General features: G+C 39.2%; 1 protein-coding gene across 17 annotated transcripts; it reads left to right on the top strand.

The window, feature by feature from the left end:
* The first annotated feature begins 3,193 nt into the window (after positions 1-3,193).
* On the top strand, positions 3,194-17,529 carry LOC311112180 (CD99 antigen-like protein 2). Of its 17 annotated transcripts, none has more exons than XM_084155169.1 (13): positions 3,194-3,265; positions 3,397-3,462; positions 5,245-5,283; positions 5,767-5,811; positions 6,023-6,076; positions 7,738-7,776; positions 8,375-8,425; positions 8,620-8,709; positions 10,698-10,730; positions 10,873-10,905; positions 14,210-14,326; positions 14,531-14,584; positions 15,312-17,529. In XM_084155169.1, the coding sequence occupies exons 2-13, from the start codon at positions 3,402-3,404 to the stop codon at positions 15,338-15,340; spliced, it is 645 nt and encodes a 214-aa protein (XP_084011295.1). In that variant the 5' UTR covers positions 3,194-3,265; positions 3,397-3,401; the 3' UTR covers positions 15,341-17,529. The 17 variants fall into 17 exon arrangements, with proteins under 17 accessions (XP_084011295.1, XP_084011300.1, XP_084011298.1 ...); XM_084155170.1 differs by having other exon boundaries at positions 3,209-3,265; positions 3,400-3,462; XM_084155174.1 differs by lacking the exon at positions 5,245-5,283.
* Positions 17,530-17,551: the final 22 nt, after the last annotated feature.

Genomic DNA, 17,551 nt, shown 5'->3' with positions numbered 1-17,551 from the left:
TTTACAGGACATTCCGCAGAATTGAAATATTCATAGAATAAAATCAGTCCCATCTATTCCCATCACACTTTCCAATTGTGGATGAACCAAAATCAGAATCAGAACCAGAAGGATTAAATAGAATTTCAAATGTTATCGATGCCTCCTTATGTCTCTATGAATTGTCAACGGTGTTTTTTGTTGGATGACCAATAACGGGACATTTGCGAGGGGGATAAGGGTGACAAGGATGCTTCAAAACCGTGTAGCCTGATCCTCCTTCCCGCCTTCTTTGTCACACGATAGCAGCTTGCCCACTAATATACGTTTTACTGAATTATAAAATATTATTATGACAATTTCCTAGAATGAATGCCAATAGAAATTAAGGGAAACATTTCCCCTGCTTTGCAATAGCCTAACTCATGCTAACACGAATGTGGCGCAACACGTTGGAGATAAAATTCAATAGGCTATTCAGCCTACACGATACACATAAAAGGAACTGCACATATTTTACTCCACATGAGCAATATATACAAACGATTTCCATGTTACGGTTGGTTAAATGACGCACCTTGAGCTTATGGTCAGAGCACTCAAGACGCGCCGCTGGACTTACCAAAGGGTCACCCTGGCGCGTCTCCGTATAAGCTATAAGTCGGGGTATCGTCTGCTTTTCTCACGATAAGCGTCAGATTCCGTGGTCGCAATCCACGTCTCGGCATATATACCATAGTATTACATAAAGAATGAGTAAGATGGCAAAAATAAACAAAGCCACTAAGATCACCTTGTTAAATGGAGACAAGAAAGACTGCATGTCAGCAGCGAGGCAAGAGAGGGGGAATAAACGGGCTCTGTTGCTCCGGCTCTTATGAATGAAATGATGGACACGTTCTCTGCACTCTACAGCACCCGACCTATAGTCCTCCTTGGCATCTGCATTGATGCGTGCCAACTTGAAGAGTCAGACTGGCAGGCATCCACTGACCTATACATTTGTCCTTAGAGACCTCAACATTCACTGAAGCAACACAATTATAAATCATTATAGATAGACTACACTGGCCATGATTCCATAATCCTCAGATGTTGATAAACTGAGACGATTTCAAATCTCATTCATTTTTTAAATAATAAGGCAACAATTATTTCAATATCGTGCTCTGTTATTCGATGTTGGTTATTTTCCTATTATAGACTATGCATTACATCGATTAGGCCATAGCCTACTACACACTCTTTTACAAGATGAGAGGTTGTAGTATAGCTGCCAACTACATTATTTCTCAATACCATTTTCACCATGGCTTGTTTTCACATTCTCTTCGCTTTTACGCGCACCGCACAATATGGAAAGGCACCTTACAAATTCAAGTGAAACCCATGACATCTCGCTAGATGGCACAATCGCCCGGTTCAAATAGCCAAGGTGTTATCAGAGCAGTGGCTATTTTAGCATGTAAATCTTGTTGGGGCAAACAAAAACAAAAATGTGGGATGAATGCCAGCAAAGCCACTACACAACACAACACTAAACAATACATGAACTGCACTATAACGGTGACAAACGGTGCCCACAAACTGTTAGGGCCTACATAAAGCTGTCCCTACTGCAGAGTCCCAACAGCAGTCCCAACATTTTACCACTACTACGCCTGGCTATCAGCGGAGCCTTGTCTGGCAGCGAAACAATTCATTCAGCCTCATGTACTGCCTTTACATTTTTTTTGCTGATATGGCTGACTTGCTTAAACAAATGTGGTTTCTAATGACAACTGAGATGTACAAACTATGGCATAAGGGGACGACAAGCGGATAAGAGGCAATCCATAATTTCGATTAAGACATTAATGAGCGAGCTAAGACGGACGTAATCAATATAACTATTTGTTTAGCACTTTTGAAATGTACAGTGACAGAATTCAGAACATGGGCCGTTCTTACAGTGTTATCCCTGTACACCAAGCCAGAACCGTAGGATAAATAAAGGGGGCATATAAGCAGACAATGAAAGCTCTTACAATATTTGATGATTATATTTATCTAAAATAGGTTATAGGCTACATGTGCACCACCAAGTCAGAAGAGTAGGCGACATAAAAAAAAAATATTCCAAATTATTAGGGTGAGGCACATGGGCTACTAACAGCTTACTACACAACATACACTTAGTAATACTTTCTTAGCTACAGTATATATATCTCCCTGGCATATTACATAATTTATGCAGCAGCATACAATAAATTTTTGGACTCACCTTGTTGTGCTGTGCTCACTTGAACAGGAAGGTGGCGTGGCGGTCCTTCGTGGGCAAATTTAGTCATCAAAGTCTGGCGTTCTCTGGATTTATGATGCTTTCAAGACAACTGGGAACTCGGAAAAAACAAGGTCGAATCATGATGAGGTCAGTGATCTTCAGGTAGTAGCTCTAGAAAGAGGCCCGAGTTCCAGATTTACAATTCCGAGTTGGATGACTGTTCAAAATGTATTTTCCCAGTCGGAGCTCGTTTTTCCCGAGTTCCCAGTTAACTTGACTTTAGTGAGTTCAAGACTCCACAGTTTCAAGTTAATAGTTGTTTTGGGCGGGGCACAAATCATGCTTCATTGACAGCATGGCCAATGTTGAATGTTTATCATTTTAAACTTGGAAAAGAGACCCTTAATCCCAGATGTGGGACCACGCAGCCACTCCACTGAATAGCAGGCTAGTGATTGCTTTGCAATGCTTACAGTTAGCCACCGATTCCTTCCAAACCACTCACTGTTGAATTTGTGATTTCCAATTTGTTGTGTAATGTTTATGTCCATTGGCCGATGAACACGGATACGTTTTATCTATACATTCTCTTCATTATTTATCTTCATATGACAAGGATTAAAAATGATTTACCAGTAGATTGTTGACTTGATTCATGATGATGACTGCTAGCTAAGATTTTGAAAGTATTTTTAAATTTTTTATTTCTCCTTTATTTAACCAGGTAAACCAGTTGAGAACAAGTTCTCATTTACAACTGCGACCAAGATAAAGCAAAGCAGTGCGATAAAAACAACAACACAGAGTTACATATGGGGTAAACAAAACATAAAGTCAAAAATACAACAGAAAATATATATACAGTGTGTGCGAATGTAGTAAATTATGGAGGCTGTGACGTCATGAGCGGCCAGGGTAACGCCTTTATTTTATGAAGTTACCACACCACGCCCACCCTGACTGCTCTTCATTCGTGTTGGAAATTTGACTGCCAATTTGTAACTGGAGAACACTCGAGTTCTGGTAGGCAAGAAGGACAGCACCGCACATTGACACACCCTAAAGTTACCGATTTATTTTGACAAAATAGCCATATCGATCCAGCATCGGATAATTCAGGAAAAAAAAAAAAAAAAAGTTTTTTTCCTATTCAGCAGACATGAAATCTTGCTTATGGATTGCCTTGCTTGTAACTCTGGCTATAGGGACGAAAACACAAGGTAAGGTTTTTTTCCACTCAAGATACATAACTAACCCATTATTAGGCCTATTATGAATAGCTATTATGATAATGATAATAATATGATGATAATAACGATCAGGACTATTGTTGTTTACTTGTTGTTTTTGTTGTTGTTATGTTGATGTTAACGTAGGCCTATTTAAAGTTATACGTCTAGCTTAGGCCTATCCTTTGGACAAGGTACACACAAGATTGGCCTAGAAGTAGTAGAAATACGTTTATAGATTTAGACAAGAAAATAGCCTGGGAAACTCCCATGTCTGCGCCCCCCTCCCCCATGTTATGTGCTATGTCTATTTGGGTTAGGGCACGTGGCTGTTGCATGCATTTGTTTCCCATCCCACTCATCCGTGCAGTTTTTAGTTGCACAGCTGAGAATGACATGCGGTTACCGTAACAGCAAGGCAGTATAACACTGTTACAAACGTGTAGGCTACTACAACGCTTGTGTACTTCTTGTACAGTTTTATAATCACAGCTCTCAGAAGAGTTCTGACTCATCTTAGTGTGGTAGTATATGACTCAAGGGTGGGTCTAGTCTGCCCTTTATAGTCAGGGTAGTGTCTTTGGCTCATAGGGAAGCACATGTGCATGCAATGCTAACTGGCACAACTGGGCACAACTTTGAAAAGCAAGTGTGAAAGGCACAGAGAGAGTGTTTTGTTTTCTAGCAGGATTTAATTGCTGAAAGGTAAGGGTGGTTTGCAGAACACAGTTCCCCGTACTGCATACTAACAACTCTTCTAGCTGAAGTTTTTCTTCTTTAAAGACACTTTCAAGCCAAGGCCCCCTCTGCCAACTTTATTTTCTTTGTAGGCTCTCTGTAGTGGTGTGTCAGTTGAAAAATAATACAGATAAAAAGTAGCTCCAATAAGCCTTTTAAAACCTCAAACTGCAATGCAGGAAATGTTAAACTTGTAGTGTATTTAAGGTTTAAAAAGGCTTCTGAAGTTTGTAATTTCCACTTTGAAATTTCAGACTTTATTTTCCTTCTAATCCACATAATAATTCACATTTCCTGTTGCTGCAGGATTATTTTCCTGCTGTAGAATTTTTATTTATTTCTCCTTTATTTAACCAGGTAAACCAGTTGAGAACTCATTTACAACTGCGACCTTGCCAAGATAAAGCAAAGCAGTGCGATAAAAACAACAACACAGAGTTACATATGGGGTAAACAAAACATAAAGTCAAAAATACAACAGAAAATATATATACAGTGTGTGCGAATGTAGTAAGTTATGGAGGCTGTGACGTCATGAGCGGCCAGGGTAACGCCTTTATTTTATGAAGTTACCACACCACGCCCACCCTGACTGCTCTTCATTCAACTATTCCAAAACAGCCAAAGCAACCTGCAAAGGATCCCAGTCCAGGTAGGGAAACCAGTCACATAATATAACACCGTGGAAGTCAGCAAGAAGCAAGAAGCCACTAGCAAGGGAACATAGACAACTCATAAGTCCCAACTCATATGACTCAACATGAACCACATCAATAACCACTTTAAAGAAACAGAATATGAGCACAGAATGTGACTGTAGGGTGGCCCAGCCCCCGAAGGGACTCTTACCAACTGAATATTAGGATTTCCTTTGTGTAGTCTTAGGAATTCAGCCTTCTCTGTGTTATCTTTCCATCCCCATGTTGTCACACTTCTTAAAATACCCCTCTACATGACCAGATTCTTCTGTGTTGACAAAGTGTTATAATAATGTACTAAGCATAAATACATGTCATTACATTACTTCATCTCCAGGCGGTGGATTTGATCTATTAGATGCTCTTGGTCCAGAAGGTAAAATGACACATTAATAGATGTTGATGGGTCCCTCTTTGTCTAAGCTGGTGTTGGGTTTTCCTCTTTAACATTCTATGTATCAGACTTACATTTGGTTACTCTTCTAAATCAACAGGTAGCTGTGTTAAGTCTCTCATCAGCTTGTTGGTGCTGGGATAATAAGATTGGATCATTCCTTGTCTCTGATTTATTTTTCACTGATTTGCTTTAAGAGTTTATCCAGTTTGCGATTTGGGTGATACATTTATAACTGCATCAAATTGTATAGTTATACTGCTGTTGTATTCAGTTATATTCAACCAGTCACAACTTTCAGCAAATCGCAACCTGGATCACCTTATTCTATTCTGCTATATTTAGAATAATTTTTCCTTTCCTGGCTTTAAAGTAGTAGACTGAAAGGTGAAAAGCCTGGGAATTATAGTTTAAAGTTTAGGCTTTTTTAATCCATCTTCCTTGATTCACCCTTTCTCCCCTTAGAGCCTGAGAAACCAGCTGGGATCCCTCCTAAAGAAGGTGGAACTGGTAAGGCATCTATGGCTGACAAATGTTAAATAAATGTATAGCTCACATGCATTTCAACTAAGCTTTTCTTTCTGTTCTCTCAGATGATTTAGATCTTCTGGATACATCAATGTGTTTATTTAATGTGTTCTTAACTAAATATGTTGTCCAATTATTTGCCCAATGTGGAATACAATGCTCTTATAGTTGATATACTTGATGTCCTTTCCAGATCCCAAACCTGCCCCTCCTCCCGCACCTGTAGATCCCAAAAAACCAGCTGGAGGTAAGTAAATTAACTCAACCAGCTGAAGTAACACTCATCACTTGTAATTACAGCATCCATACTATTTGGAATCAGGAATCTAGCTATCAGATTATTGAACACAGTAAGACGGTCCTCTGTAGCTCAGCTGGTAGAGCACGGCGCTTGTAACGCCAAGGTAGTGGGTTCGATCCCCGGGACCACCCATACACAAAAAAAAAAAATATGCACGCATGACTGTAAGTTGCTTTGGATAAAAGCGTCTGCTAAATGGCATATTATTATTATCAGGGCATAAAGTTAACACCTGCCAAATGCGGGTAGATTTAGGTATTGGGGGGAAGAATGTCTATTTCACCAGCCACGGTGTTCAATTTGCAGGTCTCTACAGTGCGAGCATTACATTTGTGAATAGAAATAGTCAAAAGTCAAGTATGAGCACATTGTTGTGATTTATTGCCAGAAAATGCTGCAGTAGCTGTTTTCAAAATATTTCTGCTGTTTTGTTTCATAGCTGCTAATCGCAGAAAGAAGTACGAATCCTATATCCCACCTCACGCAGTAACACTGCCTGGCAGGAGAGCTGTGCACTCAGAGCGAAGTGCTAATAGATTCATTTTTGGAGGTGCTGCGCACAGGCATAAAAGTTGGTCTAATTTACTCGAAAGGCTACAAAGTGAGATGTTGTCCTCGTGTTTCTTGGCTATTTACATTGTTTTGTTCACAAGCTCGGTTGTTTTTCAACTTTAGTTTGAGGCTGCTACTTCAACTGATAGCCCTAGTCAGATCCCAAATCTCACACACACAGACACACATGACACAACTGGAGTGGCCCCGTTACCAAGGTAACCTCCCTTAAAGGGGCAGCTGAACATTTTGTCTCATCTAATATTTTGGTTAAAATTGAATGAAATTGAGCAATATTTTATTTTATTTGATTTATTTCACCTTTATTTAACCAGGTAAGCCAGTTGAGAACAAGTTCTCATTTACAACTGCGACCTGGCCAAGATAAAGCAAAGCAGTGCGATAAAAACAACAACACAGAGTTACATATGGGGTAAAACATAACATAAAGTCAAAAATACAACAGAAAATATATATACACTGTGTGCACATGTAGCAAGTTATGGAGGTAAGGAAATAAATAGGCCATAGTGCAAAATAATTACAATTAGTATTAACACTGGAATGATAGATGTGCAAGAGATGATGTGCAAATAGAGATACTGGGGTGCAAATGAGCAAAATAAATAACAATATGGGGATGAGGTAGTTGGGTGGGCTAATTTCAGATGGGTTGTGTACAGGTGCAGTGATCGGTAAGGTGCTCTGACAACTGATGCTTAAAGTTAGTGAGGGAGATAAGAGTCTCCACAAATATACCACATTACCACTTACAAATACATTTCTTGTTTTAAAAACATTACAAAGCATGGTCATCCGTTTATTTTTTAAATTGTTTTAATGTAAAATGTTTTGGCTGGTAAAACATCTGAGTGGCTGGTAGATTTTTTCATCTACCTGCCACAGTGGCTGCAGACCAAACAGTTACTTTTAGGCCCTGGTTCTGATCATACCTAAAGCAAACCTAGTATTGACCTCAAGATGGGAGATGTCTGCGACTGTAAATTATACAATCATAGAATCCATATGTTTTCTGTTATATTTTCCCTTCATAGATGGGATGGGTTTTGACCTGTCTGATGCCTTGGGTCCAGGTAAAGTCAAAGTTATTGTTAGTTGCTCTGTCTTGGGAATAACTATTTCTATTTGGTGCAGGTCTATATTGGGGATTCTCGCTTTGTCCCTCCCTCCCTGTTAACTTAACCCAATCAATCAATCAATCAAACAAACAAACAATGAATCAATCATTCAATCAAGCAATCAACCAGGCTTGTGATGAATGGTACCCACTGCTATCTATGATTTAGCTTTTCCTCAGCAGCCTTTACATACCAAGCCATCACCTTTTGTCTTGAGATGTCTTGAGACATGGTGATGGCTAGGTATGTAAAGGAGTTTCCCTCTGCTTTCCCTCCAGCGACTCTCACACTCTCACCTCTCTTAATAAGAAGCTGGGCCTCTTGAGCTTTCAAAACCTGCTAAACGACACTGTCACTTTCACTTAAGAGCTTAAGTGATTGTAGGTGCTGATGTTTTCACATCCAATGTCGGACGAAATGGTATGAGGGACTAGTGGCATGCTTCACAGTGTGAAAACATATTAAAATGTTAATATAACGTGTTATAATGTAATATAAATAATGGTCCTCTTCCCACTCCTCTTCCTTGTTCTCTAATGTCTATCATCCATAGATCCCGTACCGGATAAACCAGCTGTTGTTCCACCTAAAGACGGAGGCACCGGTACTAAGCGTTTGGATGTATCCCTTTATTTCCTCTGTTTCGCGATCATATACTATGTGTGTGCTACTGTGTATTGTTATTATGGACTCCCAGGACTCCCTGGAAAGCAGTGGTAATTGTTACTTACTAGACTATCCTGGATAAATATAATGATTTAATGACTCACCTGTTGCTATACTGTTTTCATCTGGAAGGTGGCGGATCCTTAGGAGACAATGACCTGTTTGATGTGAGCAATGACGGTGGCTACAAGCCTGATCCCGGCAAGGGAGGTGGAGGAGGAGGTAGGACATTTAGGGCTTTTATTATTGAGTTTCTGTTATGAACATAAGTTATTTCTGTTATGAACATAAGTTATTTCTGTTATGAACATAAGTTATTTCTGTTATGAACATAAGTTATTTCTGTTATGAACATAACTATAGAAGTAGTGTCCCAGGCAAGACAAAGGGTTCTGTTCTAACAAATTAGTTAATGGGTTTGACTTCCAACAGTAGGCCTGCAATCTTACTGTTGAGGGAGAGTAATTTCTAATCAGACTAGCATAAGTCAAGATACACACAATAGAGTATGTCGGGGAGGCTGGGGACCCGACAGAAATGGTCCATTGTTGCCATATACAAATTAATTGCAGTGCTAAATTCACTGTGGACTGAAACAGAACCGTTCTGTCTTAAAACTGTATACGCATTTCCTTTCTCTTTTTCCTCTTAGTCACTTAGAATGGAAGTAATTATTTGTTCTTTACAAAAGAGAGACAAAAAGCAGAAACAGGGAAGAGAAAACCCCTCATGGTTACCAATGTAATTAGTGCCATATGCCTGTTAGTCTGATGCTATCCTGCATGATACTGTGGAGAGTCCAGAGGAGCTGGAAACAAACTGAAATAACCTGTCATTAAACTCACTGTAAGGGGAAGGTTTCAGCCCTCACAGTTAACGACTAGAGCCCCTTTGGAAGAGAGCTTTAGAAAGCTAAAGACATGTTGAAAGGAATCTGGAAATATTTTACCAACTCTATGAAGTCTTTATACAGTAAATCTCTGAAGTCTTCATGAACATTTACACGTACATGTAAATAGCACACACGGGCCTATCTAGCTACTTGTATGTACAGTATGTCTAGAACGTGAGCTAAGGCTACATGGGGCAAAATAATGTTTTTTCCCCTTAGGACTAACTGTACAATTACACACAGGTAATGCACTGCCTTAGAGTGGCGCAGTGGTCTAAGGCACTGCATCGCAGTGCTAACTGTGCCACTAGATCCTGGTTCGAATCCAGGCTCTGTCGCCGCCGGCCGCGACCGGGAGACTCATGGGCGCCGCACAATTGGCCCAGCGTCGTCCAGGGTAGGGGAGGGAATGGCCGGCAGGGATGTAGCTCAGTTGATAGAGCATGGCGTTTGCAACGCCAGGGTTGTGGGTTTGATTCCCACGGGGGGCCAGTATAAAAAAAAAAAAAAAAAAATGTATTCACTAACTGTAAGTCGCTCTGGATAAGAGCATCTGCTAAATGACTAAAATGTAAATGTATATGCGTGGCATGTCTCCTAACACCCTCTCTGAATAGCATTTCTCACCTCTCTTAGCGTTGCCGATGCTTCTTCCACTTCCCTTGTTGTCATTGCACTTGGAGTTGTGTTCACAGCCACAAATCTCACATACTCCTCAAATGAAATCAAAATCAAATCAAATGTATTGGTCACATACACATGGTTAGCAGATGTTATTGCGAGTGTAGCGAAATGCTTGTGCTTCTAGTTCCGACAGTCAGTAATATCTAGCAAGTGATATCTAACAGTTCCACAACAAATATCTAACTCACACAAATCTAAGTAATGGAATGGAATAAGAATATATACATATATGGATGAGGAATGTCATTGTCAGAGCGGCATAGGCTAAGATGCAATAGATAGTATAGAATACAGTATATACATATGAGATGGGTAATGCAAGATATGTAAATATTATTACGATAGTATAGAATACAGTATATACATATGAGACGAGTAATGCAACATATGTAAACATTATTATGCCCCGTGTAGCTCAGTTGGTAGAGCATGGCGCTTGCAATGCCAGGGTTGTGGGTTTGATTCCCACGGAGGACCAGTATGAAAATGTATGCACTCACTAACTGTAAGTCGCTCTGGATAAGAGCGTCTGCTAAATAACTAAAATGTAAATGTAAATGTAAGTATATACTACAGATACTAAGAGAGAGTAGAAGTGTATCTCACTTCGATCTGTTTTGTTTTCAATCTATAGCACGTGCCGCTGACCCAGCCTCAGATCCCAATGGTACGCCATTTATAGCGTGAAGTTTGTCTAAAGTTCTTGCGTGCTGCTCGTAAAATGATTCAAAACAGTAATGCTGCAAAATCAAAGTACCAAAGTTATGGATGTATTGCTTATTTTTTAAACTTTATTTTTCCCTCTTCAGGAGGAGGTGGTGCTCCAGCAGATCAACCTCAAGGTAAAACAATCAATCCATTTATTTCTATAATAAATAATGTTAATTATCAAGCGTCTCAGAGGAGGAATATATGGGGTGCCGTTTGTCAAGTTGAATGGCTATTTCTCAGCCTAATTCGCGCCAGATTTAGGTGGAATCTTTAGAGTTTGTATTCGCCCACTTTACCCACACCAACTCCTTTCTATGAACTCTTACCACTCATCTTTACCATGATGTCAAAGGCCTGCAGTATGAATCATCTCAGTCACAGGGAATTCTTCCCATACATCTCGAAGGACTACGCCCGGGCTTTTATAGTCATATCCATTTCTTGTCTCAGAGGAAGTTGGCTGATTGTTTCCCTGGTTTTAGTGTGTGCTCCTCAAGGTCGGAGTATGTTGTTCTATACTTCCTGTTTCAATCCGAACACAGCACAAATACTGACAATGATTAATAAAACAAATGAAAAGGGCAGCGCTGATCGGAGGAGGTCTATCAAACTAAATGTGTTGAAACATGCTATTCCCTGATCAAATAGTGCAAGTGGAGGCTTGAGGATGACAATTTATTCCTAAGTAGCAAGAAATATAATTTATCTTCTGGGTAAATAAGTACAGTAAGCTTTATGGGAACATTGGGAACTATTGGTTTGGGATATAAAGGGGAATTAACTCTGATTGGCTTGATTGAGTGCAGACTATTGGCCATAGCCTAAAACCCAGGTACGGTTCTGTGTCGTTGCAGATCTAGACCTACTGTGGGGCCAATTCCTGAAGATGCTAGATGCTAACATGCCAGAGGGCGTCCATGTTTGGATATCCAACATAAAGCAAGCAGTGGTGCCTCTGTTAGAGAAGGCCATGGAGCTTTTGGATGTGGGCCAATGAATGAGCCCCCAGTGACTTTCGGGAATCAGGAAGTCATCTATCCACCTATGTTCTGATTGGTGCTCAGATCTGAGGGCGTGTTCTGATTAGTTGTTTACATGGTGTTAGTTTGAGGTGCTTTAAAACACCTCTTAGGGCTGATCTTACAAAGAAATGGTTGGTACACATAGAAAAAAATGGTTCCAAAAGGGTTATTCGGCTGTCCTTATAGGATAACCCTTTTGGGTTCCATGTAGAACTCTCTGTGGAAAGGGTTCTACATGGAGCCAAAAGGGTTCTACCTTGAACCAAATGGGGTTCTCCTATAGGACAGCCGAATAACCCTTTTAGGTTCTAGAGAGCACCTTTTTTTCTGAATGTAGGCTCCAGTTTTCACTGGGTTAGAGTTAGGGTTAGTACAAAGTTCAGAGGTTTTATCCCTTAAGGAGTGGGTGTGTTCTCATCCCCTCTTTGACACACCCACTCTTTTCTTTACTTTCTGAAGTCACAGTTTCTGAATCATTCCTGTGTGTTGAGCTTATGGGATTCTGTTTTGTGTAAAATGTTACAGCTATAAGCCTAAAGATAGTGGTTACTGATAGTGGTTATTTTTTAAACTGCATTGTTGGTTAAGGGCTTGTAAGTAAGCATTTCACGGTAAGGTCTACACCTGTTGTATTCGGCGCATGTGACAAATAACATTTGATTTGATTTGATATTATCAAAGTTATTTTATTGTCCCCCCTTTTTTTGGGCTGCATATTTGGCCACTTGCCATTGGCAACCACATTTTCCACTGTTAGTATGGTTCTTGAGGCATTCTTATGCATTGCATGTAGTTGTTTCATATGTGTGTTCCTTCTTGTGTGATAGTCTTTCCAGATGACATGGCAATTAATGCAAAAATAATGAAGATATAAAAAGGCTAGAGAAGCCCTCGATGTTTACAATTTTTGACAATTATGGGTCATAGTCCAGATGTAAAACAGATGTCTGACACTCATGGAAGGTCTTTGTTTGACATTTTTCCCTGTGTCGCATCCTATCATAACATGCCCATCATTACTGTTACTCTAAGCCTGTTACTTACTAAGGCTTTTTGCAGCCCAGTCCTAACAGCCCCTCACAGAGGCCTAGTCAGCACACATTCCTATCATAGCCAAAATTCACAACACTCGGTTGAAAGATCCAACACGTTTTGTACTAATGTGTTCTAGAACAACCTGACATGCGGTTCTCTCATATTCCATTAGTTACTAAGTGAATTACTTATTCTGAAACACGGAAGGATATATATGCTAAGCCAGTAGGTTATACACATAAAAAATAAAAATCTTGTGTATTTACAAATTATTTATGTATCGTGGTGAATGTTGGAGGTTGTCTTTTTCATTGGGGTATGTTTCTTTGGCCACTTGCATTCAAATGCAATATCTTGTTTCCATTACAACATGTCTTACCATGTTAGAAGTGTGCGGCTACCTCTTTTTCTTACGATGTGTGTGTTACAACAGAGAGGTTAGTTATCAACACATTGCTATTGTCGTCTCTTTGTCTGTTGTATTCCTTGAGATGTTAATAAAACCTGTGGAACGGTGTTCTGATTGATGGTGTTTTGCAGGGGATCTATAACACATAGCATGGTTTTTATTTCTAAGAATGTAGCTTGCATGTGTGACTGTGAGTGAAGGTTATTGGTCTGAACTGTACGATTGGAGCCACAGGCGGTAGGTTGCATTCTCCAGCAGTAAGTCACTTTTGGTTGGGGTGTCATCCAGCTTTTACCCTGGGCACCGCCCTGTTTCAATGCATGATACACTATGATAAAACCCTCCTTTTACTCACTATTACTCACACTGGTTCTCTATGGGAAAATCCAGTTTTTACTTGTTGGTAAGGTATATCCATCAAAATTCAAGTCTTTGTTCCCTGTAATCCCATTGTATATTGCTTTCTTTGTTACTTTCTGTGTGTTTGGATTTGGGTGTGTTATGTCCTTCACTGTATCACTGGGTTGTGGCTTTCTCTGAGGTTTCATGTCTTTTGTCGCATTTTCGATAGTTCTCAGTGGCCGTGAGGCATATATAAGATGTTTTTAAAGAGAAACTCTGGAATATTTGTGTTTCGGCCCCATAGTGTTCTGTTGTTGCACTATTTTCCACCCAGGCGTACTTTGCCAGCACATTACAACCAGATGCCGTCATAAAAAGTCTCTAGACCACCACCTTGTGGAATTATGTTATAGTTCAAAAATGTTTTCCATTGGTGTGAAACTAGGCTACAGCCCTATGTGTTTTTGAAAAAAAGGCAAGTTATGCAACATGAATAGCCTCACTCACACACACATTCTTTAATAGACTTTTCTAAGTATCAATCAGAGAGAAAACATCTAGGGTAACCTTAACAACTAAACAACAACAACAACAACAACAATGGATCTTTTTGTTGTGTACATGTAGAAGCTGGATCTGGTCAGATCGCTGGCATAGTGAGTGGAATAGGAGTGGCCCTTCTTGGTGCTGCCTCCAGCTACTTTGCCTACCAGAAGAAGAAACTGTGTTTCAAGATTCAGGGAGGTGAGTGAATGGGACTGGGATACATACAGTACAGTATGTGTAGTAGTGGATACAAGGTTGCCCTAGCTGTAGACGCCTATATGGCAGCCATGTCTACAGCCATGTCTCAGGTCAAGATACAAGGGTCTAGAGATCCCGCTACAAAGTTGTCTGTGGCACATAACATGTTCTTCGATGTAAATGCTTATGTATTTCTCCATTCAGGTGTAGACCCAGAAAGTGGAAAGAACGCACATGGAGCTCAGTCTGATCCCCAAGGTAAGTACTAGTTATTACACGATCTCATTAGTCCTACTCTCTCTCTCTCTCTCTCTCTCTACTACTCAAATATACTACCTATACTATCTACTACCTTCATATATACTGCCTATATTATCTACAGCCTTCATATATACTGCCTATATTATCTATTACCTTCCTATATACTGCCTATATTATCTACTACCTTAATATATACTGCCTATATTATCTACTACCTTCCTATATACTGCCTATATTATCTACTACCTTCATATATACTGCCTATATTATCTACTACCTTCATATATACTGCCTATATTATCTACTACCTTCATATATACTGCCTATATTATCTACTACCTTCATATATACTGCCTATATTATCTACTACCTTCATATATACTGCCTATATTATCTACTACCTTCATATATACTGCCTATATTATCTACTACCTTCATATATACTGCCTATATTATCTACTACCTTCATATATACTGCCTACCTACTATATCCATCTAGTATTCCTGTTCTGTTTTCCTACCTTTTCTCTGGGTGGGTCTTGCTTCTCCTCTGTTTCTTTACTTCTCTCTGGCCTCCTTTTCGTTCCTGCAGATTAGGGCAAGGGAACCCTTGGAAAAAGGTCTGCTGAGAAGGGTTTGAAGTTATTTTAAATTACAATGTATTTTTTGTGTATTTTTTGTGAACATAACATAACCATTATTTCTGTGCTTCCTCTGATTCCAGTGATGAGCAACTTGCTCAGGTCATCTTAACTTCGATCAGATCATCATAGAGGAACTGCACCTTGAGCAAAGAAACACATTCTTCCACCAGCAGGTATCAACTGTCTGCTGGGGGACTTCAGTGGGCAAAAAAATACAATAAAATATATATTTTTTTTTCATTTGTCTTTCATTTGGAATTTAACTTTTGGAGAATGTTAGTTATATGTTTTCTTGTTTTTTTGCCTTATCTAGCTGTGTAAAGACACTTAGATAGATTTACAACTTGAATACATGTTTTTTGCAGTGAAAATGTATTGATACTTTTCATTGTATATTGTTCAGTACCAAACAATTGTCTTTCAATATACTGATGTGATTTTTCATCACTTTCATAACTTTTCATTTCATACTTTAGTAGGCCTAGCTAGTATACATAACTGCATTTTACATTTGACTGTTTACATTGCACATAGCTTTTGTTGTATTTGTTTTACTTTAACTGTCTCCATGTATATTCGATTCAATTCTGATTGGCAGTAGGATCCCTCGTTTCATAAAATGTCAGCGCTTGTTTTAAAATATAACCCAGGCGAATCTGTAGTTACACTAATCAAAACAAACCATGCACACAAATTATAATTTTATAACATGGCACATTCATGTAATTATTAACTGGATTCAAATTTAATAGAAGGATTTACAACTTTAAGGTATAATGAAAAAAAGTGTCTTAGAAAAGGGATCATTTTGGTGGATATAAAAAGAATGTGTAGGGTACTATTTGAGATGAGGATTGGATTCAAGCTGAACTTTTAGCTGCATCACATGTTTTGTCATCTAGTAAGTTAATTGTTTGGGGTGCAAGCCACTCGTTAGTGTGTATGTGAGGAAAGATACCGTAAATGCACATGGTAAATAGCCAGAAATGTTTTAAAAAATGCATTGTGCATGTTTATTTGCAAAAAAACATTTATACCGAGAAGTGGTTATTGTATGTTTTAAGTTATACTTGTTTAAGATTTGTATGTATGATTGCTTGATTTCTGATGTAATACAGATATGAATAGAAATTGATACCTGGGGTTGATACCAAACTACACTGAACAAAAATATAAACGCAACATGTAAAGTGTTGGTCCCATGTTTCATGAGCTGAAATAAAATATCCCAGAAATTTCCAAACGCACAAAAATCTTATTTCTCTCAAATTTTGTGCACATCCCTGTTAGTGAGCATTTCTCCTTTTCCAAGATAATCCATCCACCTGACAGGTGTGGCATATCAAGAAGCTGATTAAACACCATGATCATTACACAGGTGCACCTTGTGCTGGGGACAATAAAAGGCCGTTTTGTCACACAACGCAATGCCACAGATGTCGAAAGCTTTGAAGGAGCGTGCAATTGGCATGCTGACTGCAGGAATGTCCAACATAGCTGTTGCCAGAGAATTGAATGTTAATTTCTCTACAATAAGTCGCCTCCAACGTCGTTTAAGAGAATTTGGCAGTAAGGCCAACCGGCCTCACAACCGCAGACCACGTGTATGGTGTCGTGTGGGCGAGCGGTTTTCTGATGTCAACTTTGTGAACAGAGTGCCCCATGGTGGCCGTGGGGTTATGGTATGGGCAGGCAGGCATAAGCTACGGACAACGAACACAATTGCATTTTATCGATGGCAATTTGAATGCACAGAAATACTGTGACGAGATCCTGAGGCCCATTGTGAGGCCCATTTTTTGTAAGGTATCTTTGACCAACAGATGCATATCTGAATTGACCGTCATGTGAAATTCATAGATTAGGGCCTAATTTATTTATTTCAATTGACTGATTTCCTTATATGTAACTGTAACTCAGTCAAATCTTTGAAATTGTTGCACGTTGTATTTATATTTTTGTTCAGTATAGTAAACCAGCATATACTACCATGTCACTTGTGCTGTAAATACTAATGAAGAATGTGTATAAAAGCGCTTCTGCTTTTTTGCTGTGTGATGTATGGCATTTTTGTTCTCCTTTAACTTTCAGTACATGTAATTAAAACATTTAAGGAACCGTAACTGAAAAAGTAGGACTGTTTATTCTTTACCAATACAGGAAATCATTTGTTGGCTTAATTGATCGTAGTTAGTTGTTTTGTGTGCTTTGAAGGAGTTTGATTCCTTCTCTGAAAGACGATGGAGGGCTGTCGATAATGTACCTTATTGTTATCAATAAAGTTAACTTTTTACAATTGATTGGTCTTTTTATTTCATGC

The sequence above is a fragment of the Coregonus lavaretus genome (genome assembly GCF_964263955.1).
Source record: "Coregonus lavaretus genome assembly, chromosome: 38".
NCBI lineage: Eukaryota > Metazoa > Chordata > Actinopteri > Salmoniformes > Salmonidae > Coregonus > Coregonus lavaretus.
Note: the sequence above shows the minus strand (reverse complement) of the source record. Positions and strands in the feature narration are given on the sequence as shown.

Coding starts and splice junctions, on each gene's coding strand:
- LOC311112180 (XM_084155169.1), top strand. CDS start 3,402: ATGAAATCTTGCTTATGGATTGCCTTGCTTGTAACTCTGGCTATAGGG. Junction 8,426..8,619: donor ACCTAAAGACGGAGGCACCG/GTACTAAGCGTT, acceptor TTCATCTGGAAG/GTGGCGGATCCTTAGGAGAC. Junction 10,731..10,872: donor CCCAGCCTCAGATCCCAATG/GTACGCCATTTA, acceptor TTCCCTCTTCAG/GAGGAGGTGGTGCTCCAGCA.